This window comes from Asterias rubens, chromosome 4, assembly GCF_902459465.1.
Source record: "Asterias rubens chromosome 4, eAstRub1.3, whole genome shotgun sequence".
In the NCBI taxonomy this organism is placed as follows: Eukaryota; Metazoa; Echinodermata; class Asteroidea; order Forcipulatida; family Asteriidae; genus Asterias; species Asterias rubens.
Window position 1 is genome coordinate 6602957 of NC_047065.1, and position 23894 is coordinate 6626850.

The window sequence follows — 23894 nt, forward strand, 5'->3', positions numbered from 1 at the left end:
TAAACTTTCAAGGTGATGACAACGGTATAGCAGTGTCTTGTTGGCCGGAGATTCTGTTCCCCAGCGATTCTGAAACATCCGTGTATAACCTTGCAGGATCGTTGCCGTGCGATAAAGGCCCTCACACGGCAACGACCCTGCCGGTTTTAAACGGCCGTTGCATGCTCGCCGCTACCCTTTAATTCCCTTAGTACATTGTACGTGTAGGCCTACTTGCAGGTATATCCTTTTAGTCCCTGTACCGCCCGAGTTTGCTGAAATCCAACTTCTCAAGATTCTTGCAGTAAATTACTGGAATCGTAGTTCAAATTTTAAAAGATAGCCATGGCTTAATGTGTATGCACAATTTTTTACCCTTTCGGTAATATTTGTATAAAAGTACAAGTTCTCATGGGAACAATAAATGCCTCTCGTTAAACGGCTACGGTAATTGTTATGGCGAATATTTGTGTGCACGGATAAAATGAACACAATAGCTTTTGAAGGCTTTTGTCTGGCTCAATGCTCATACTGATTAAATGCGAAGGCGTTAATTTTCGACAATATCATCATAAATGATGAACAGTTTCCTGTTTACTAATGAGCGTTTTATTTTTCGTAAGAGCTAAATTATTTCATCATCATTAGCTTCGACAAGTCAACTGTGAAGGGAGAATTAATAACGATCTATAACAACTAGATATATTAACAAATGCGTAGACCTACTAATGACTATCGAGTTTTCTTTTGATGTTCCTTTTTTCTACAAACACAAGCTAGCGAGGTTTCCTCGTACCGCATACAGTGTATCGCTATATGCGGCTGGGCGGTACAGTGGCTAAATGGTTAAGCTGATTTGGTGTTGCTTCCACATAACTGATTCAACCACATTATTACAACGTTGTGTCGGCGTTTGCCACGAATTGCCTCCACTTTGGCAATTCCAAGCAACCAAAAGCAAACTGAGCTTTGCCAGACATGCTTAAAGAAACAGATACACTATTGGTAATTGTCGAAGACTAGTCTTCACATTTTGGTGTATCTCAACATTATTATATGCATACAAATAAATAACAAACCTGTGAAAACTTGAGCCCAATCGGTCGTCGAAGTTGCGAGATATTAATGAAAAGAAGAAAAAAACCTTGTCGAATTATGGTCACACGAAGTTGTGTGCTTTCAGATCAGATGCTTGATTTCGAGACCTCAAAATTCTAAATTTGAGTAATTTTACCAACAGTGTCCAAAACAAGAGGGTGTGCCTCTGCTTGAAGAGGGTGTGCCCACACTGTTCACAATCCTGGACACTATTATTTTTCCCCGTGCACAGAATCACCCAACCCCCTTTTAAAATTCTCGTAATAATTAAAATTCGTAAGATCCACAGACCTCAATGAAGTCAAAACACTTTTTTTTTTTTTTTTTTTTGGGGGGGGGGGGGGGGTGGGGGGGGGGTACACATTTCGATCAACGAATGGTTCTACAGTGGAGGGGTGGTTGTTGTAATAGCTATTGTGGCACCCACCCCCATTCAGTACAAAAACAATATGTACAAAAATACTGGGCCAAGAGATAAAGTTGCCCCGGACAGAGGTTTGATGGGGTGGGGTATGGCATGTTGTTAACGGTGGGGTAGGGATGGGGCCGGCAGTGGGTTGATGGTATTAGGATTATGGTGTGGATGGGGGCAAGCGTTGATGCTGTTGTGGTGTGACGTGGATGGGGTAGATGACAAAGTGTGATGGGAATTGGACAGGGTGGTGTTTTGGGTGTGGTGGGGATGAGACAGCGGGTCGGTGCTTTTGGGTGTCGTAGGTAGAGGGGGTTGATTGTGATGAGGTGCACCGCAAAAACTGGAGTGTTACACTGATTAGTCCTGGTTATCGTTTGGTACGTTCGATTAGCTTCCTTGTGTCGACCCCGCAGTGCAACGATCACTCACCCTCTCGTGGTGACGTCCGATGCACCTCGGGCAAGCCCCAAGTAACCCGTTCAATAAGCAGGGCACTTAATGGGCTGACCCACGTGGGCCCTCCGATGACGTCAAAGCTATTCGAACGTACATGTTGTACCGGGCAGATCGGGGTCGACCTGGTGAAGCTATATAATCAAGCGCACCCGCTATGTGATCACAACACCAATTATGGTGTTATTTATATCCAAATTACTAAATCGTGGGTGAAATTAACACCGTGTCGGTATTGTCACAGATACCAAGAGAATCGATTTAACATCACGCTTTTGCAGTTTGTGGTATAATGAGGTAGGTGGTCTACGGTGTTTAGGTGTTGTGGGATGGGGCAGGGAGTTGATGGGTTGTTGAGGTGTGTGTGTGTGTGGGGGGGGGGGGGGGGCAAGGCTCTCGCCTCTCGTTTGCCCAACAACTTGTAGCAAAATTGCTAATTGTTCCTTTTCCTACGTAGCCAGAGTGTTGTCCATCCTGGATGTGACCTGCGGAACGCCTATAGCATGATAATACCCGAAACCAATTTTAACACAATAAACCATTTTAAAAGTTGTTAGGTGCAGGACCATAATGTGCTGATCTTTATTTGTTGCATTTAAATAGCAAGCGTTAAAGGAACGCGTTGCCTTGGATTGGACTATTTTAGTATATTATAAAAAGTGTTTGTAACCGTTTGTTGTAAAATGCGTTGGTTGGAAAGATGTTAACAAAGTAAAATACAATGACCCACACAATTATTTTGCCTCGAAATAGCGTGGTTTTCCTTTTACTTTGCGAACTAACTAGTCGGCCATTTATTGGAGTCAAAAATTTGACCCCCATAAATGGCCGACCGTGTTTCTCAAACTGACGCAAAATTGAAGCCAAGTTTAAGTTTAACATAGTATTAGTTAATTCAAACGAGGGCGCTATTGTAACAAAATTTCGACTCACTTCGTCAAAGGTGTGACCAAAGATTATAAAGAGATGCGGAACTGAAGCTTTATCTATTGTTGGAACGTGAAATACGCATGGGCGTCATTTCAGCAAGTGAATGTTTTGTTTCCCATTCATAGGAATGGTCATTGTCTGCACTGATCTGCACAGGTCTATTGTTGTATCAAAATAGTTACTTGCCGAAATGGCGTCCAGTGGGATTTCACATTCCAGCCCGAGTTCCGCATCTTTGCGCCTTGCGGCGCTAATAGGGTGCGTTCGTTTAGCTTCCCTAGGTCGACCCCGGTGTGTGGCGGATTTTTTTCTAGGACGAACGTGGGTTATTATCTGCACACGGTAGTCATGAGAAAAAAACGCTACACACCGGGGTCGACCTGGGGAAGCTAAATGAACGCACCCATAATCTTTGGGTGTGACACAATATCGTCAGAATCGGTTGTCGAAGTAAAGGACTTTGTGGGTGCGTTCTTTTAGCTTCCCTGGGTCGACCCCGGTGTGTGGCGTTTTTTTCCCCCAGGACGAATGTGTGCCGATAATTACCCACGTTCGTCCTGGGGAAAAAACCACCACACACTGGGGTCGACCCAGGGAAGCTAAACGAACGCACCCTGTATAGACGATGTGACTTAAAACCATAACATAATTCTCGCGCATACCGCCGGGCAAAACCTTTGTGTTTTGGCAGCCAGCTAGAAAGTGTATGCAATCTTACCACGACTACGTGTCTTTTTGCCCGGCGAAACATGACGTTTACGGTGTTTTTTGAACAGACGGCGGTTTGAATGTAAACAGAGGTCACATCGTCTTTGCTTTGATTTTTCAGTGTAGTTTTACATTGTGGTCGCCTGCCTGCAATCTGGAAAATTTGGGTTTTCAGTCATTCGTTTAGAAGAACTGGCCCTGTCTAAAACAGCTGGCATAGTTCCACCCGTATTTTAGAATAATGGCACACGATTCTGATGTCCCCCCCCCCTCCCACCAACGGCAAATCTAATAGCGCCCTCTTTTGAATCCTCCATCCCACTTCAGCGCTCGTTCATCTCCATGACTGGTTGACAAATCTCAGGGGGACAGGTTACCCTCTGACTCGGGAAACTAAGTCAAGGAATTCGGTTTAGATTGAAATAATGGGAAGATAATGCTTTCAAGGTGGACGATAATAAAGACACAGACGCACCTCTACGATAGCCCAAAGGCACCTCGAAGAGCCATCTCGCAAAATACTCGATATCTCTCTTTACTGTAAAATAGCGAAAGTGTTACTCTTTTGTCTGAGTTGTGTTAGTCTCGCTCGTTTGAGAGTGAAAGTCAATCTGTGTCACACTTTTTTTTAGTGAAATTGAAACAAACCTCACTCTAGTTGAAAGTACCTGTCGTTCACAAACAAACAAAAAAAGGTTGTCCGCCATATGGCTCTTTTGCAAGAGTGGGTGTGGCGGACAAAACATAATAACTTATAATAACGAGTGGTTTTTCACTCTTTCACAACGCCCGCGTTATATGCTGGTGATCTCGCTAGCGATCGAATCAATCTAGCTAGACCAGCATGCACCTTATTCAAGCTAGCACTTGTTCAATGGTTACTTTTTTGAAAAAGTCTATGCAAACAAAATGAGACGACGTCCCGCTTTAATAAAATGTGTCTTTTCAAAGTTTCAAAATATATACAAAATTACAAGCTCTAAACGTTTACTGTGTGTTTTCAGAGCTTTGTTTTTCTCTCGATTATTTCTTACAACCCAATACCTCAAAACGCATACAGCAGTAGTCAGTTCTTGTGTCAAGGTTCCACAAGAGCGGTGAAATGCGCACAAACCTGGCCATGAAGCCATCCTCAAATCTAGCGGTCACGTGACTTTCGCCATCGTTATTACCGGTGAACTGAAATTACAATAGAAAACAAAAACAGGGTTTTAATAATATGTTAGTTTTAATGTAATGTCTTATTTTTGTTTTGTTTTATTACGATGTAACTGTAGTTGTGTCAGTCATCACCGTAAACTTGATTCAAGTCCCATTCTCGTTCGAGAGGTCCCTAAATCATATCGCGCCAACTAGCCAACAAGCTGTAAAGCAGTGCACCCTTATCGTTAAACAAAATTAGCTTAGCTTATGGAAGTGTCAAGGCCGAGTGGTTTAAAGAGCACCGAATTCAAACTCTGGTGTTTCTGATCAGCAGAGTGTGGGTTCGAATCCCCAGCGTGACACGTTGTGTCCTTAGGCAAGACACTTAACCATTGCTTCGTCCTTCGGATGGGACGTAAAGCCGTTAGTCCCATGTGTTGTGTAACGCATGTAAAAGAACCCAGTGCACTTTTCGAAAAGAGAAGGGGTTCGCCCCGGTGTTCCTTGCTATGGCTGCTGTATGCGCCATAGCACCTTGTAAATCCTTGTTAGATGCTAAATAATATTATTGGGTCTCAAAACTCATCACTGCAATTTCAGTTCATTCTGAAAGCTTGTATAAAAATACCCAGCGCCTTGAGTGGCTTGTTTGGTAGATACGTGCGCTATATAAGACTTCGATGTTATTATTATGCTGTCCTGGTGCGGCATTGGTTGGGGAAAACCGGTTAGACTGGCCCTGTCTCGTTATTCACGAGCCTCGAAGTGTGACGTCAGATATTCAGGCGAGATGCCGGCGTACAGGGGAATGAACATTGGGCTGAAGGAGGAATATTCACAAAGAGGTCGCTATCAGAAGTAGTTTGTACATGTTCGCCGTTGGGGGACAGAAACTCTTAACAACACGGCCGCGCAATTTGTTTCTGTTTGACATTTTGGCGATATGACTGAAAACAAAAGGACTCTATCGGGATTGGGACATCAGTCAAGTCTACTATGTTCCCAGTGGCTTGTCCTGAAAATGACACTTGCTCTCAGGGACTGCGTGGAAAACTCGTCTCGTGGTAGAGGGCTAGATGTACTGGCGATAAAGATCGAGATGGCAGACTTCAAAGTGTTGCTTTATGTCGTACCTAGGTTGACTTACGTGAAGGCAGGCGCTATGACGCCTGCAGCAGCTTGACCCCTGAATGGACCCCTGTCTTTATCCTCTATGATAAAGACAGGTCCCTGCTGCTATAGATCCAGTGATTCCATTGGATACAACCATCGTTTAATAGATAAACGTGCAGTGACATAGATGCGCAAATAGTCACCGCCTATCTCTATCTGAAATAACCGAGGTCAAAGGTCAAACTACACGCCGAATCCGATGGTTTTGAGGCCGGTGTGGCGGTCTCGGAGCTCCGGCGGTCTCAGAGCTCCAGATTACCAAACACGGTAGTATAAATACGTCATGCCGTGCCTGCGCACACCAAGCGAAAGTAGTCGATTTTAGCGCCGTGCCGAGTACACTCTCGTAGTAGACTTAGGGACAAGTCGTTTATTGTCACACGCGGTGAGATAGTCGAGTTGCAGCGGTGCTCTCGCGCGCGAACTGCTGATTGCGCAACTACTGCGCTGCCCGCGACTCCAGGCAGCTCGTTGTAGTCGCGCAACCAGCAGTTCGCTGCAACTCGACAATCTCACCGCGTGGGACCATAAACGACTTGTCCACAAGTCTACTCTTGCAGCTGTCATGGCGGCGCCCATATCGTGTTGTGAACGAGTGTAGCGTATGCGACAGTATTGTGAAAAAAGTAATCACGTTTGTAATAAGTATTTGAGGAGTGGGAATTGCAAAGAAGGTTCTTCTGAAAGCCAGAAAAGGGTTTAGGGTTGCCCCTCGGAAAAGCAGTCGTACGATAACAAAACAGGTCTCGAGGATTTATTCGTGGCGGTAGGGGGGAGGGGGACGCTGGGGACTCACGCCCGCAACGACAGCATTCTACGTCATCCCGGAGAGCTTGGCACGCCAGAGATCCGAGACCGTGACTACTGCGTGCCGAAATCTCCGGTGACGTCACCCGGAGCTCTGAGACCGCCGGAGCGCTGAGGCCGCCACTCCGGTCTCTGGCGTTATTCACGAGCCTCGAAGTGTGACGTCAGATGTTCAGGCTACATGACCCCACGTGTTTACTCACAAAAAAAGATTACCAAATGGTGAGGCGCTTTTTACCTCAGTATTGGCGTTTTTTTTAGAGCCTCGTGACAAAATGGAAAGGGTCTATATTCCACATTAAAGGGACAATAACGGTGAAGCACCATCAGCGTCACCGGGTGATGGATTTAGGCGCTACAACAAAATTAAACTTTATTAAGGCCTAGACCTAGCTTAACTTTCGTTTAGGCGCATTTTACAATTCAGGCGGACAAATTGAACAAAATTGGCTGCTCGGTTATAACCAAGCAAATTTATAAAATAAAAGTTGTTACTTGCCTCGGTTCGTGTTCCATCAGCACTGTCCACGTAGACCCACTCTTGGCCATCATCGCTGTAAGACACTACATACTTTGTTACGTAATAGCTGACATCGTATCCTTGTGTGATTAAAGCAGTGATAAACACTCTGTCTTGAAGATCAACTTGTATCCAGGGATTCGGACTTGAAACCTTAGCGCACCATCCAGTAGGAAAACCTTTTGAAAACCAAGAACATGTTATGACATTTAAATACTTCGCTCAGGATTCTTTTTTGGGGTGTTGTTACCATTTATTCTAGGTATTCCCGGCCAGTTTCATCAACACGCAACACAATTCACGCATTTCCCCCATATTCCACAACTAAAACGTTCAATTAAAGTGTCGTTCGTACACACGTGGTCGTGTTTGTTCTTTGTTCTCAGTATAAAAATTAGTTCAACTATGATAAACACAAGTTAACGTTTGAGTGGCCAGGGCAAGGGCGTTCACCAACTGATTTGTTTACACCATGGACCGGTCCGCTGTCTTAAAAGAAGTATCCATTGACTTAAACCGAACGAGCATGCGTACATCTTGTAGTAGGCCTACAATTTGACACACCGCCATACCTCACTTGCTTACATAGTTAATTATGGGTCATCCCTTGAATTGTGTAAAACATTATGGAAGAATGGTGTATAACAGTATGGAAGAATGTGGGGTTGCTATGAGATAGTTTATCCCTTAATATAAAAAAAGAAGAAGATATTATTCGGAGAATGCTTACCGGCTGTCAAATGGCATAGACGTCCAAAATGGACTCTTGCATTCTTAAGGGTTTGAATGGCCACGTAGCCTTTGATTGGGCGAGTTGATCTATATGAAAACCATTTGAAACTTTTTTTTTATGAAATCGATATGGTTAGAAAGATGTTTATTTTTTTGGAAGTAGAATATATAACGATCCACACAAACATGCCTTGACATAGCGCGGATTCCACAAAATGACGTATTGTACTTAAAAGTAATCATTCATCGTAAATATACTTCTTTTACAACAACTTTCTAACCAGATGAATTCTAAAGACCTGCTTGAACGAATATGTCAAGTCGTAAACTTTGCTGAAATTCACTTAAAATGTTTTCAAAGAATAGGGAAATCGAGTCATATGACTATAAAAAGATTTCAATTGTGTAAAAAAACAATCATTTTGAATGCCCTTATCCAGGGCTTTTCTGAGAGATTTGCGAAAAGCCCTGTTACGTAATCACTCTCAAAACGTCATCTCTGGGAGCTCCAATTTGTAAAGCCGCTTTGATGCAGCGTTGAAGCAAGCTCCCAGAGATGACGTCAGCGGCATTGTCCTTTGACGCGCGCTCTCAACGGCAGAAGTGTTTTTAGTTTTCCAAAACCTTTCGGTTGGGGCCTGATTTTTTAGTCGTTAATTACGAAATATTCAGAAGTGTACACATATCAAAATTACATTAAAATGGTGAACAAGTGCATTATAAACAAGTTAAAATACCATTTCCGTTGAAAACATTCCGCTCAGGTAGCTGTTTTTAACACACGGTTTCAAACGCCTTTCATAGACCAACCCAAGGTCACGAGTCCTTAATTTAACCAAAGCAAAGCGGAGCAAGCCTGAATAAATAATGGGTGCATTCGTTTAGCTTCCCTGGGTTGACCCCTATGTTGCGTATTTTATTTTTTCCAGGACGAACGTTGGGCACACAATTACCCCACGTTCGTCCTCGAACCAGGAAAATAAACCCAGACACGTCACCACGTGAGCCTTCCCGTGGTGACGTCAGTGCACCTCTGGCCAGCCCCTAGAGCCCCACTTGTGGATAGGGTCTTTTGGGGCTGGCCCGAGGTGCACTGACGTCACCACGGGAAGGCTCACGTGGTGACGTGTCTGGTTTTTTCATGGTTGGAGGACGAACGTGGGGTAATTGTGTGCCCACGTTCGTCCTGGAAAAAAAAATACGCAACATCGGGGTCGACCCAGGGAAGCTAAACGAACGCACCCATTGGTTGTTACTATATCCATGTGTTAACGGAATCGTTTATGCCTATGAGTGCAAACGTTTACCCGTTATATCAAGCCTGGCTCTTTCAGGTGGGTAGCTATTCCCATTGAAAAGATGAGAGGCATACGATGAGGCAGTGATGCGATCATCTGTGATGTCCCCATTCGCCATACCAAGACGCTGTTCCATGTCTATAGAGCAAACTAAACGTAAAAATACGATTGTAAGCAAAGGACAGTAACTCAAATGAGAACATAAAACAATTGTTTTTCCTGCAGTTTTCCAGACACTCAATGTCTGAAGTCCTTCAATGTATGGGCAACAATTATTTTGTTTCCAGGGGGCGTCGCCACATATTCTTGGAGCTCACACGGGGTTCCCCTTTTTTCATTCCACGGATAGGCGTGTCAAAAGAAAATCTATCCTGAAGATTTCGTCCCCCCCCCCGCCCCTGGACAATTTAAATAAGCTGGATGAGGTTTAATCAAAAGAGGGCGCTACCAGAAGAAGTTTCTACACAGTTTTGTAATCTCCCGCAATAGGTAATTCGTTTGTGCCGTGGCCGCAAAATCTGGTTTCAGTGGCGATATTTTCGTAATATTAGAACCCATGAACTTGTTTCTCTCCTCATCATGACGAATTGATGGATGCTACCTTAGGTAGGGTTGAATGTAGACTGGTCATTCGCAAATGGCTTAACCAATTAAAACCGCGGCACCCGTAGCAAGTGGTGGCTGTTGTCGATCTTGGGCGACATGTCACCCACTGCGTTTAATAAGTAAATGGAACTCTTGCGCCGTTCGCTCCTTACCTTCCATGATTTGACATCCACTTCGAAGTTTCTCCATGGCTGATTTCACCCAGTGGTATCTACCGCTATGTTGCTGATTAGAATCCGGCTCGGGTATGGGACCATAGTAGGATGGCATCTTGCTGTCGACAACGTCTATAGTGACTAAACGTTTATAAACATAACCATTCATCAAGAAGAGGGATATTTTTGTGCGTTGTTGTTTCAACATGAAAATTCAAACTAGTGTCATTCAGAGGATCTGCACCACCAGAATTGTCTTCTGAGTGAACGTTTACACAGCTGAAAGCAAAACCAAGCACATGGTAAAAAAAAAAACCAAACGTTTGGCTTTAAGCTCAGCACCTTAAACCAGCGGGTGCAGAGGCTGGAGCAGCCCCTGCGCCTTTAGAATACCCCCCCCCCCACCCTCAAATAAAAACGTTTAAACCGATAACCACTCTCTTTATAAAGTCAACACTCCGTACCAGAGGATGCAGACAGATGAGATGTAAGAATGACATAATACTAGTTGCTGGAACCGTTCTAACGAATTAAAGGAATAATTGCTGGAACCGTTCTTCTAACGAATAAATGGAATTATTTTTGGAACCGTTCTAACGAATAAATGGAATTATTGTTGGAACCATTCCATCGAATAAATATAATTGTTGTTGGAACTGTTCCAACGAATAAATGGAACTCTCATTTAAAAGGTGTTTGCGTTTTTTTTAAATATAGCCGAAAATCAGAGGCGTATGATAATTATGTATACGCAGGAAGATTATAATCCGTAATAGGAATACACAATTTAAGAAACATTAACATAGCTTCACATTATTTCAATGTTGACCTTCAAGGCAGTGAACACTATTGGTAATTACTCAAAGTAATAATTTTGAGAGGTGGACCATGATCCACAGGTCGTGTGGATCATGGCTCGGGTGGGTCGTTGTAAGTAGATTGTCTGATGGGGTGTGACGAAGACCCCCCTTTTTTGTACCAAGAAAGTAAGTGGGAAGGTCAAAGTGTAAGACTTCACAGTTAAGATGATGCTCTGTTGAGTATTAGTCCAATTTTGTAAGTAAGATCAGGTAGGAGTTTGATATTTGTTTTGATATTTATTTGACCCTAAAAAATAGTGTAAATAACACCCCCTCGGTCAAGTATGTAAGAGTCCGATAGTTCTGTGGTCGTTTGTTACGTTTTAATCGTGTTCGAACTTGCTCTCAGTTGCCGAACCGGACAACAAAGACAATCATAGTGTTTACAGTTGATTGACACTTATGCTTTAACAAAAATATCCGTTGCTGTTCTGTATTATTGCCAAATCAAACATACAATCTTGTGGTGTAGGATTGAAAAACCTTTCATCATTTAAACATAAGTTTAGCATTCTTCATCGAAAAATTCAGTATTTTCGTTGGACGTCTCCCGCTCTCCTCCTCTTCATTTTCATGAGCACTTTCGTCTGTTGATAGATCACTATAGTCTTCTTAGAATTCCTCATCCTCAGCCTCATCATCATCTTCAAAATCGTAAACATCAGTTGCTTCATCACTATCGTATTCACAGAATCTCTCCTCCTCCTCCTCCTCCTCCACTTCTTAGTTTTCTTAAATGTTATCATGTATTGATTCATCACTATCATCTTCAAGAAACTCCCCCACTCCTCCTCCTCCTCCTCCTCTTCCTTCTCCTCCTCCTCCCCTCCTCCTCCTTATGATTTTGAAGGTGTTTCTTCAAATTGATAGGAGTGGAAAACACGTGATCACAAATAGGACAAGCTTTCGATTGGCTTCCTATACTGGGGTGTTTGTGTGTCTGTCGGTGTCGTTTCATATTGTCTTCACACAATTCTGACATGAAAAGGGGGAGGAGAAGGAGGAGGAGGAGTGGGAGGAGTTTCTTGGAGATGATAGTAATGAATCAATACATGATGAAATTTAAGAAAACGAAGAAATGGAGGAGGAGGAGGAGAAGAGATTCTGTGAAGACGATAGTGATGAATCAACTGATGATGACGATTTTGAATATGATGAGGAGAAGGAGGATGAGGAATTCCAAAAAGACGATAGTGATCTATCAAAAGACGATATTGCTTATGAAAATGAGGAGGAGGAGAGCGGGAGACGTCCAACGAAAATACTTAATTTTTCGAAAAAAGAATGATAAACTTATGTTTAAATGAATGGTTTTTCAATCATACACCCCATACAAGATTGTATTGTTTGATTTGGCAATAATACAGAAAAGTATTATCAACGGAAATTTGATAAAGCATAATAATCTATCAACCTTCCGCTCGGTTGTCTTTGTTGTCCGGTTCGGCAACTGAGAGCAAGTTCGAACACGATTAAAACTTTGCAGACGACAGCAGAACTATCGGACTCGTACACTATTGACCGAGGGGGTGTTATTTACACTATTTCTTAGGGTCAAAGAAATATCAAAACAAATATCAAACTCCTACCTGATCTTACCTACAAAATTGGACTAATACTCAACAGAGTATCATCTTAACTGTGAAGTCTTACACTTTGACCTTCCCACTTACTGTTGGTACAAAAAGGGGGGTCTTCGTCACACCCCCATCAGACAATCTACTTACAACGACCCATCCGAGCCATGATCCACACGACCTGTGCATCATGATCCACCTCTCAAAAACGGGGTCATATATGCCTCACACACTACTATCATAAAACCTTACTTGTTAATGAGTAAAGGGGAGAGGTTGATAGTATAAAACATTGTGAGAAACGGCTCCCTCTGAAGTAACGTAGTTTTCGAGAAAGAGTATGAAAGCACATAACTTCGTGTGACAAGGGTGTTTTTTATATTTCATTCATATCTCGCAACTTCGACGACCAATCGAGCTCAATTTTCACAGGTGTGTTATTTTATGCATTTGTAGAGATACACCAAGTGAGACAACTGGTCTTTGACAATTACCAGCAGTGTCCTCTGCATGCCTACAAATGGTAGCCCCCTCACCATCTTTAATTTTCACCAGTTGTTTGAATCCGTGTTTTGAAAAGTCAAGTGTTGAGGCTTGAAAGAGGCCATAAACGAATAGTAAGAGAACGGATACACAAAAAAATGGTAGTTGCTGCGACTGCCTGGTAAAATGACCTTCGCTTTGACCGGTCGTATTGTTTGCTATTACGGGGTGCTTGTCAATGAGGCAATTAAAAAAAGACCTTGAAAGGATTTTCATAACGCATGTTATGACGAGAGGTTTGTGTTAAAATGCACACTCCTCTGGTAATATTAAATTTTTGATGAGAAATTCTAAATCTGAGGTCTCGAAATCAATTTCGTGGAAAAATACTTCTTTCTCGAAAACTATATTACTTCAGAGGGAGCCGTTTCTCAAAATGTTGTATAATATCCCCATTACTCCCCATTACTCATGGTAAGGTTTTATGCTAATAATTATTTTGAGTGATTAACAATACTGTCCACAGTCGAGCTTGGTCTTTATTCACACGAGTTGAGTACTAATTTTATTAATGACCGACGTGTTCGCTTTTTGCTTTTCTCTCTATTTCGCTGAGAAATGCCTTTTTACAAAAAACTGTGCTACTCATAAAGGGAGCTGTTTATATGCCAACAATTAGTTTGAGTAAATACTAAAAGCGGTCAATGCCTTTAATATAAACATTACTATACTAGCGATTAGTATTAAAACAGGTTAACTGGATGGTGAAGGTGTCACCGTATTGATTTTCGCAGAAAACAATTAGAATTGCATTTTATTATTGTTTTCCCGCATGGCAACACATTTTGATGTGACCGTCCATATCAAGGGATTTTTTCCTGAATCGTCAATAAGCTCATGTCTCACTGCAGCAGGAGGTGGCCCTTTTTTCGAGGAGGCGGCATTATTTAAGACACGATGTCGTGATTAACTTTACCTCGACCTATATTTAAAGGAACACGTTGCCTTGGATCGGGCGAGTTGGTATTTGAAAAGCGTTTGTAACCGTGTTTTATGAAATATACATACGATTAGAAAGATATTTTAAAAGCAGAATATAATAATGATCCACACACGAATTTTCCTCGAAATTGCGTGGTTTCCCCTTTAACTTTGCGAACTAACACGGTCGACCATTTATGGGAGTAAAAAAATTGACTCCCATAAAAATGGCCGACCGTAATAGTCGACGAGGTAAAAGAAAAACCACAAGGGTCATTATATTCTTTCTTTTAAAATATCTTTCTAATCAGGTATGCATTGTATAACAAACGGTTGCAAACGCTTTTTAAAAAACCAAGTCGACCGATCAAAGGCAACGTGTTCCTTTAAGAGTCGAATGCCAAGATCTTGGTCATTTTTATTTGAAAGGCTGTAAATCGTATAAGCGCAGTGGTTTATAAACACCTCCAGAAATTAAGCGTTCTTTATTATCTTGTTTGTTAACGTATTATTTCTACAAGCAAAGGTCTTTATAATGACTTTTCAAACAACATGTCATGAACTGACCTCGATGACGCTTAAATTGTTTTGCCCGTTTTCGCAACTTGTAGACGCCTTTGTTGAATTTAACCCTTCACTGGTCACTTATATTGTTTCTTTTTCGATAAATTGACCACCAGTATAGCATTAAATGAGAGAACAAAGTACAAGACAAAATAGTTAAAGGCACTGAACACTTTTGGTAGTTGTCAAAGACCAGTCATCTTGTGTGCTTTTAGATAAGAATGACATACTTCTAGCTATAACCAATTATTTTAATACTTTTTTACACCTTCAACAGCTCTCCAATGCTCGTTATCGCTACCAAGTCATTTGTTAAGTTAATATTTGTTTTGAGTAATTACCAATCGTGTACCTTCCCTTTAAAGGCCTTACGTCTCGACCCTATAGCAGAGTCTCTTTCGAAAGCTAAAAAATAATGAAAACACAACAAACATGAACAGGTAACTAAAAGTGTAACATATGAGTAAGTACACGAACAAAGAGAGAGACGGAGATTGAGTCAGAAAGCACACAGTCAAAGGCAAGTGGTAAACAATGAACAGGAAGACAAAGACTGTTGCCATGGTTCGACCATACGAAGATTAAAACACAATGGACAAAATCAAGGGCGAGATGAGATGAGGAAGAAAAAGTGATGAGGCAGGCCAAACAACTAATAATAAACAAATACTTAAACCAGTGCCTTGCCTTTAAGGCTTACTCAAGGCCAACAATAATTATTCGAGGCACGTGAATGTTTTTTCTTAGCGGAGTAATTATTCTACTATATATGGTTCCAAACAATAGAAGTGTTGGAACATTCATCACGGGTAGTGATGATTAACGACTTTTGTGATTATCAAATACCATAAACGTCGAGAAATGTAACGTAAATTAACAACGTTTTTTTTCTTCGTTTTTTCGATTGAATATTGATATTAAAACATTTTTTTTTTTTTTTTTTTACTTTTTAAGATCTATGTTTGCATGTTTAACCTTTAGTTAACCTTAACACTTACTTTTAGGCAATAAAGCTATGAATACACCAATTTTGTGATCATACTTATGTCTAATTTGTATCCTTTTGCGCGAAATGGTAGTTTAAAACATCACTTTACTTGTAATTCGTTTTTCAGAAAAAAATGATGTATTGGCTAATTTCAAACGGAAGTAACTCAGCAACGCGATACACCCCAAAGCTAAGACATATACCAAATTACAGCTGTAGGTGTGTTCTTTCCAGCCATGCATATAACTCAATCCTTGAAATTGTCAACATCTGGCTCATTTTCACGTAGCGGGTCACATATATATATAAATACTAAGCGGTTATGCCCATTCAGCAAGGTTTATAGGGATTATTTGATTGCCCAATCAGAGAAGAGTTTTTCGATAGAAACGTTTCTCAGATTTAAATTTCAGGGAAGTGTTAAATCTTATATATTCGTCAATAAACACATTACTTTTAAGTGGACATAATCTCAACTGTTAATGATATTAAGAGCGATTATCAAACGTATCCTTTAAAGGGTCTATGTACTTTTTGTAAGACAAAATACACAATGTCCACAGAGTTACACTTAACTTACACAATTTGAAGATAATGATAGTAGAAAGCTTCCCTGAAAATATTACTTGCTGAGGTGCTGTAGTTTTTGAAAAATGAGTAAAACGATGTCATGAAAAAAAATTCGTCCCAGTGATCATGAGACGAAATTATTTTAGCATGTAAAAACGTATTTTCATGACATTGTTTTAATCATTTTTCATAAACTACAGCACCTCAGTAACTAACATTTTTAGGTACACTGTTAAAAGAGCTGGGCAAAATATCGCTGGGTAAACGCCATTTGTGATTTGTTGGTAAATTTTTGTTCAACTATTGAGTAAACTTTAGGGTTGGTTAAGATAAAAAAGTTACCAACGTTGAGTATAGTTTAAACAACAATTGTTGGATAAACATTGTCCAATTAATTGGTATTGTTTATTAGATTTATCCAACCACGAATTGCTGGGTAGAAATTGGAGAAACATTCCCGGCAGATGGGCATTATGGCGTGAAAGGGCGTGACGTTAACCATTTTTGTTGTGAACTTTGTTATCGTGCGCACACGCGCTCATTACCAAGTCAAGGAAGTTATAATGCGACGTCGATGATGGCTGACTACCAAGTGTTGAGATTACTGGAGGAGTGTGGCGTTAGTGTCCCTAACGGACGTTTTCTGAGGTGAGAATTGAAAAATGTATCTCTAAAGTTTAAAAGTACATGTTCTTGTTATGATTTAGATCAAGAACGTGTGGGCCTGTCCGAAAACTCGGCTTGAGCTGTGAATGCATGGCCTACCGCACGTTATCGCAGTTTCAGGGACATCATCGACACACAACACACACACGACGCCACACGCAGAGCCATGCCTAGCCCTTGTGTAGTAGTAGTAGCCTATATAACGTCCAATAGTGTCCTTAGTTAACCCCCTTATCATTAACTTTGATTGATAATATCCCATGATATAAAACATGTAGATGAACTTGGGTGAACATGTAATGTATATAGCAATTAAAACAGCATGGGTTTGGTAGGCCTCTTCTTCCCAAGGAATGGGAAAACTTTGTTAATTATCTCCAAAGATTTGGTGTTTTCTCCTTAGAAAATGGGTAATCGGTTCTGTTTTTACAAAACGTTGAGTACATGCCATTATCTTGCCCAACTGTTTGCTTACTGATCTAAAAAAGTTGGGTTACATGTTCCTGATCTCCCCAAGGGTTGGGTACATGTGCACCGCCAATTATATTCTCCCTAAATAGTGGGCGCATGTGCTCCTATACCAAGCAGTGGGGGTACGTGACACTGTTTTACCTTGGACCGGGGTATGTCCCTATTTTCCCCTGATGCTGACAATTTGGAAACAAAATGACCACTTCTTGATAAAAAGGGAACACAAAAATCAAAGCAAAAAAAAGGACCCTTAAATTTACCAAAATGACACTAGTTTTAAGAGTATTGGAAACAGTGCATAGTTACACACAGCTACTTTTAAGATAGGATAGCTATGCCCATGCGTAACAGCTTTGCAATTAAATTTATTTTTGTTTACAACTCATACAGATAATGAGATCGACATGCAGGCAATGAAGGTGCTGACCGAGGCAGATAATTTGCAACTTATTCCCGAAATCATCCATCGACACTCAACGGTAAGTGATGAACTTCTCTGAAAACAAGCAGCCTTGCTTTGGTCTTCTATTTGTCACTGTTATCTGAATTTGTTTATTTAAATGACTCCAGTATGTTTTGAAAAACCCAATTTCATGAATCATTGTTTTCAGAAAATAATTACAATTCTTACAAACCCAACACAAAATAATAGTAACACACAATATGTCTCTAGTAAATTACTGTTACTCTTCTCAGTATACGGATCTGTCCTGGTGTTCGTGCGTGGTTGTCTTCAGATTGTGCCGTCACCTTGTAAACCCTAACAAGGCGCTTTAAAACAGCTCTCATACTCAAAAAAATAACTCTGTATATCCTCTTGTTAATAAAATAATAATGATCACTTTACTTGACATTTGAATGTTATATTAGGCGCTATATCTTAAGAACTGAGTATTAGGACATTAACAAGTTTATTAATTATTCTTTTATGCCACAGGATATCATAATGCCACACTACCTGAAGGATAGACACAAAGCTTCATCCCCAGCCCTTTGTGCTATCATTAGGCAGCGCTGATCGGGAGTCAAGAAATGCTTTTCCACAAACATCAGTCATGAAAGCAGTAGATGTGTACTACAAGGCACACTATGTGCTGGACTGCAAATACCAAGTTTAGTGCCAGGGGTATGGACTTTTTTTGAAACGTGTGTGTTCAGCCAGCAAGGTGTGCAATCGAAAGAAACCGCCACACTGAGAGGTCTAATGGCTTATCTTGCACATTAAAACGTGCTGTAAGTCACTGAAGTAATGCTGCACCCATCTAAAAGTATAAAAGGCTACCTGCAAGTTATAATTATTGTAGTCGGTGTGTGAGAGAATCACATTATAAAACTTTGTTTTGAAAAAACATGTTGTTGTTGTTGTTGTTGTTGTTGTTGTTTTTTTTTTTTTTCTTGGGGGGGGGGGGTATGTGTATAAGTTAGCAGCTTTAAAGGTTTCATTAGTAAACATAATACAATTTAAAAGTGTAAGTCCCTGTTACATCTGACTGGTCTAACTTGTCTTTCAAGTGTCAAAAAAATGACAACTCTTGTTTGTATTTTGTTTAGAAAGTACTTTGCTTTACAAAATAACTCTTTGTTTTGAAAGACACTGCAGCAATATCTGCTATAAACCCATTTAAAATTATATAAGGCTACCTAACAAGTTGATCCTTAGGCAGTCTTATTATAGTTGGTGTGTAATAGAAGCAGATTCTTAACTTTGGTATGAAACAATGTTATGAGTAAATATATTACATTTTGAAAGTGTACATCCCAGTAACGTCCGACCTGTCTGACTTGTCATGCAAGTGTCATCAAATTGAAGTACTTTGCTTTACACAATAACTCTCATTGTTTTGAAAGTCACTGCAGCAATGTCTGCTGAACCCATTTACAAGTATATAAGGCTACCTAACAAGTTGATCCTTAGGCAGTCATATTGTAGTCGGAGAGTAAAAGAAGCAGATTCAAAAAAATTGTTTTAGTTTGAAACAAACAGGCTTTTTCCGTTGATTTTTTTCTGGGGATGGGGTGTTTAACCCTTTAGTCCCTGCACCGCCCGAGTTTGCTGAAATCCATGGCGAATATTTTTGTGCACGGATAAAATGAACACAATAGCTTTTCAAGGCTTTTGTCTGGCTCAATGCTCATACTGATTAAATGCGAAGGCGATAATTTTCGACAATATCATCATAAATGATGAACAGTTTCCTGTTACTAATGAGCGTTTTATTTTTCGTATGAGTTAAATTATTTCATCATCATTAGCTTCGACAAGTCAACTGTGAAGGGAGAATTAATAACGATCTATAACAACTAGATACATTACCAAATGCGTAGACCTACTAATGACTATCGAGTTTTCTTTTGATGTTCCTTTTTTTCTACAAACACAAGCTAGCGAGGTTTCCTCGTACCGCATACAGTGTATCGCTATATGCGGCTGGGCGGACAGCGGCTAAATGGTTAAGTCAGCAGCTTTAACGGTTTTATGAGTAATACAGCCTATGTTTGTATTTATTTGTGCAAAAACGTTGTTTCATTGCTTGTTTGATGTTCACAAATAAAAAAGGAAAAGCAAAAAAGTACTTTCTGAAGTCTTTCATTAATGTTTGTGCTAATTACTCAACTGTTGGATGAATAATTTGGTTCAATCTAGTCTCAACAACTGAGCTTTAGTAATGGATTTGTGCCCAACAATTTACAAAAACGAACGGAAATTTACCACCAAGTGGTCATTATCTGGATACACGGTTGCCCATCTATTGCATAGTCATATTCCAACTACTAAGCAGTTATTCCTAAAGGTTGACCAATATATGAGGAAACATGGTTATACAACGTTTGTGTAACTGTTACTACACAAGTATTGGGAGACTTATTATTACCAACCCTTGGACATACAAAACAAACCAAAGGTTGGGCAGAAGTAAATTCCCAACTTGTGTGTAGGTCGTTTGCTCAATCACTAAGCAATGACATTGACCAACGACCGTTGGGCTATAATTGCCCAATAGATGTTGAAGCTGACTATTGTACCAACGTTGGACAATAAGTTGGACAATTTTTTGCCCAAAGTTCTAACAGTGTAGGCTTTCTACAATCATTATCTTCAAACGTAAGTTTAATGTGAACGGGACATTGTGTTTTGTGTTACAAAAAGTACCCAAATTCAGTATCATCTATATCCGATAGAGATTTTATTTATTTTTTTTTTTTTTTTATGGGGAAATAAAATTATGATTAGATCCTGCAACCCGCTAACCAACCAAAAGGATGGCGTAAACAAAATCAGTTACATAGTGGCCTGACGCATCGTTCCGTTAGTATAAATAGTTCGAATGCTATTAATGATACCACAACACATATAATCATGCATAATCGATGATTAAGGGGCTTTAAAAAAATGACGAAATCTTAGAAAGATGGAGAAATAGGTAATAATGACAAGGCTTACTTACTAATATATTCGTTACAGTTTGGTTTTTGATAAACGCGTCGTGCAAACAATGTGTTAACATTTCTACATTCTGGATAGCTCGAGCCTCCAACCATCTCTTAATTATACCCACCATTTTAAATGCAATCTGTTATGTTTGCTTGGCCTACTTCCAATTAAGGTGATTACCTACAATATGTAAATAATTTGCAATGCGGGTATTACCTAAATTGTGCTTGTGGCTAAACAGAAATCGAACATAATATGTTAAATCGAACAGTTTGTACCTTAAAAGTAATAATAATAATAAGTACAAAAAGAAACTGGTGTGGGTGTCATCCATACGTGTGTGTGTATAACTTTATTGTCAATATTATTATTATCATTATTGATAATTATGTTGCATTGTTTTCTTTCAAGCACTGTATTTGCTCAGCTAACCTTGGCCCAGTCTCCAATTTACTCAATTGTGAGAGTCTGACACACTATAGGGTCATTTATTATGTATTTGTCAGCACTACCAAAATGTTTGCTGTGTACATTAGGGGGAAAGAAACACCCCTAAGAAGTGTTTCAATGCCCATATAATTGTTTTTCCAGTTGTACTTAACATTTTTTTGATTTATTTCCATTGTCTGAATGGTCCGTTTTAATTGTGGCGTCATCACACACACCCCCACACGATATTGCTAGACCCTACCTATGGTGACCCTGAAGGGACAACAAATATGGCAAACCAAAAATTAAATCTTTTTTGGGGGAAAATCTAAAACATTTACCCGTTCGCAATTTGAAATATCTTTGCATTGTTGCAAACAATTGTAATGTCGATTATTGGTTTTTTAAAACACCTTTAAATTTTTGGTTATTTTTTGACTCTGCTATTTTCCTATTAAAGATAGTGGACACTATTGGTAATTGTCAAAGACCAGTCTTTTCTCTTGGTGTATCTCAACATATGCATAATATAACAAACCTGGGCAAATTTGAGCTCAATTGGTCGTCGAAGTTGCGAGATAATAATGAAAGAACAAACACCCTTGCCACACGATGTTGTGTGCATTTAGATGGTTGATTTCGACACCTCAAATTCTAAATCTGAGGTCTCGAAATCAAATTCGTGGAAAATTACTTCTTTCTCGAAAACTATGTCACTTCAGAGGCAGCCGTTTCACACAATGTTTTATACCATCAACCTCTCCCCATTACTCATCACCAAGTTAAGTTTTATGCTGATAATTATTTTGAGTAATTACCTTTAATTCACTGATTACTAAGTTATTAATTGAGTTCACCGTCGTAAGGCGTTTTTTGATTATTTTTAGTATGAAAAATGCGCGGTATAAGTTTGATTATTGTTGTTATTATTATATCATTACATCGCCATTTGTTCACGAAGCAACAACAAATATCTTAAATATTATTCACAAAACACAGAACGGCAAAGCAGAGCACAGCAAAGCAAAGCAAAGCAAAGCAAAGCACCATCAAGTAAAGCAAAGCACAGCGATCACAGCACTGCAAAGCAAAGGAGCGCAAATCGAAGTAAAGCAGAGTGCATCAAAGCAAAGCAAAGCAAAACACAACAAAACAATGCCAAAGAGCACGATCTGTCCACAAAGCAATCGCATTCTCCGCATAACAACTTTTTAGTATGACCATAGTGATTTGTATTGTGACAACACTCTTGACATAGCAACTGCAATTTAACTTAATTAAATTCAAATATTCTTAGACCCCCACCCCCCCCCCCCCAAAAAAAAAAAAAAAAAAAAAAAAAAATGTAATTCAAATCCAAATCATCCTTTTTAGAAATTTGCTCTTTGTGCAATCGGCCGCTGATGGGCCCCCAAGCAAAGGTCAATCACTTTGTAAAGATGTTGCTTTCAATCGGTTTTTAAAAATATTTGTGGACAAACTCAACTAATACTTTTCCCCTCCACTGACTCCTTTGGCGCACCCACCGTGTTCTGGTAACCTCTGTAATTTTTAGATGATTTTAGGTATAAGCATGTGAACATTTCAGTGGTGTCATATAATAGTAGGGTAAAAGCGGGATTCAAAATATTGGTCAAGACTATAACTTGGTTAAATAATCTAACATGGCCCTGAGACATTATGCATGGGGTAAAAATTAAATGATAATTTGACTTACCGAGAAACATGAATAGGGGTAGAATCCGAAGAGACACCCCGCAAACGAAATGATGAAGGACCATCATTGGACCTCCTAGTCAAACTGCATCAGCACACCACTGCTTGATTACCTGTTTTCATCGATTGCTCTATTGTTATTGGTATATAACGCTATAATGGAGATACGGCACTGCATAGGGTGAAATGCTACGCGCAATCCGCTGGTGCTACTGGTCACGTGATCACAACACTTTTGAAATGTACATACCTTAACGATGTTACCGTCGTAATTTGACGTATCGAAATCAAATTCGTGGAAAACTACTTCTTTCTCGAAAACTATGGCACTTCAGAGGGAGCCGTTTCTCACAATGTTTTATACCATCAACCTCTCCCCATAATACTCGTCACCAATAAAGGTTTTATGGCAATAATTATTTTGAGTAATTACCAATAGTGTCCACTGCCTTTACGGTGCCTATGACAACACATTAATTTAATGCAACAATCACAATGACAGTGTTTTCTTTGGCAAACCGCCGCCCACATAAATTGCTTGCAAGGTTCTACCATATCCATTACATATTGTGCACTTCGCATCAAGGTTATGAATTTAGAGGGAATTCATTGAAGGGTTTTGGGTAATATTTGTGACACAAAAATGCAATGTCCACAGATTCGTCAATATTATTATTATTTATTCGACCAATACAAACAAACCAAAGTTACAATAGCTTAATAAATAACTTCAACGGAAAACAGTTATAAAAATAGCAAGAAATAAGGAAAATAAACACAAAATTATGTTAACTAAATAAATTAACATTCGAGTTACACAGTTTGAAGATAATAGAAAGCTTCCCTTAAAATGATCCATGATGAGATACTGTATTTTTATTTAGAAATGAGAAAAACAATGTCAGTAAAATAATGTTCGTTCAGGTCAGGCGAAATCTACACTTTAATATTCACAACGTATTTACGAGTAACGGTAACTAAATACCAGCACTAATTACGTTTTACATTGAAAAATATTGTTTGTCTTCCTGAGAAGAACATTGTTGTCCCTACATTGTTCTACTAATGTCTTAAAATCTACAGCATCTCGGCAAGAGGAAAGCTTTCGACCATAAGTGTCGTGAAACTGCGATATATTG

The 23894-nt window shown here is 39.8% G+C and overlaps 1 protein-coding gene across 1 annotated transcript; it reads right to left on the bottom strand.

Annotated features, from left to right (window-relative positions):
- Positions 1–3436: 3436 nt before the first annotated feature.
- LOC117288749 (lactadherin-like) lies at positions 3437–22987 on the bottom strand. Its single transcript, XM_033769577.1, has 5 exons — positions 22757–22987; positions 10015–10158; positions 9266–9406; positions 7206–7405; positions 3437–4762 (listed from the first exon to the last, which is right to left on the bottom strand). The coding sequence occupies exons 1-5, from the start codon at positions 22821–22823 to the stop codon at positions 4607–4609; spliced, it is 708 nt and encodes a 235-aa protein (XP_033625468.1). The 5' UTR covers positions 22824–22987; the 3' UTR covers positions 3437–4606.
- Between the last annotated feature and the right edge of the window lie 907 nt (positions 22988–23894).

Excerpts from the sequence above, each read along its gene's own strand:
- LOC117288749 (XM_033769577.1), bottom strand. The coding sequence starts at position 22,823 with ATGATGGTCCTTCATCATTTCGTTTGCGGGGTGTCTCTTCGGATTCTA. Across the intron at positions 7,406-9,265 it reads AGCCAGGCTTGATATAACGG|GTTTTCCTACTGGATGGTGC; the intron begins GTAAACGTTTGC and ends GGTTTTCAAAAG. Across the intron at positions 4,763-7,205 it reads CTGATGGAACACGAACCGAG|TTCACCGGTAATAACGATGG; the intron begins GCAAGTAACAAC and ends TTGTAATTTCAG.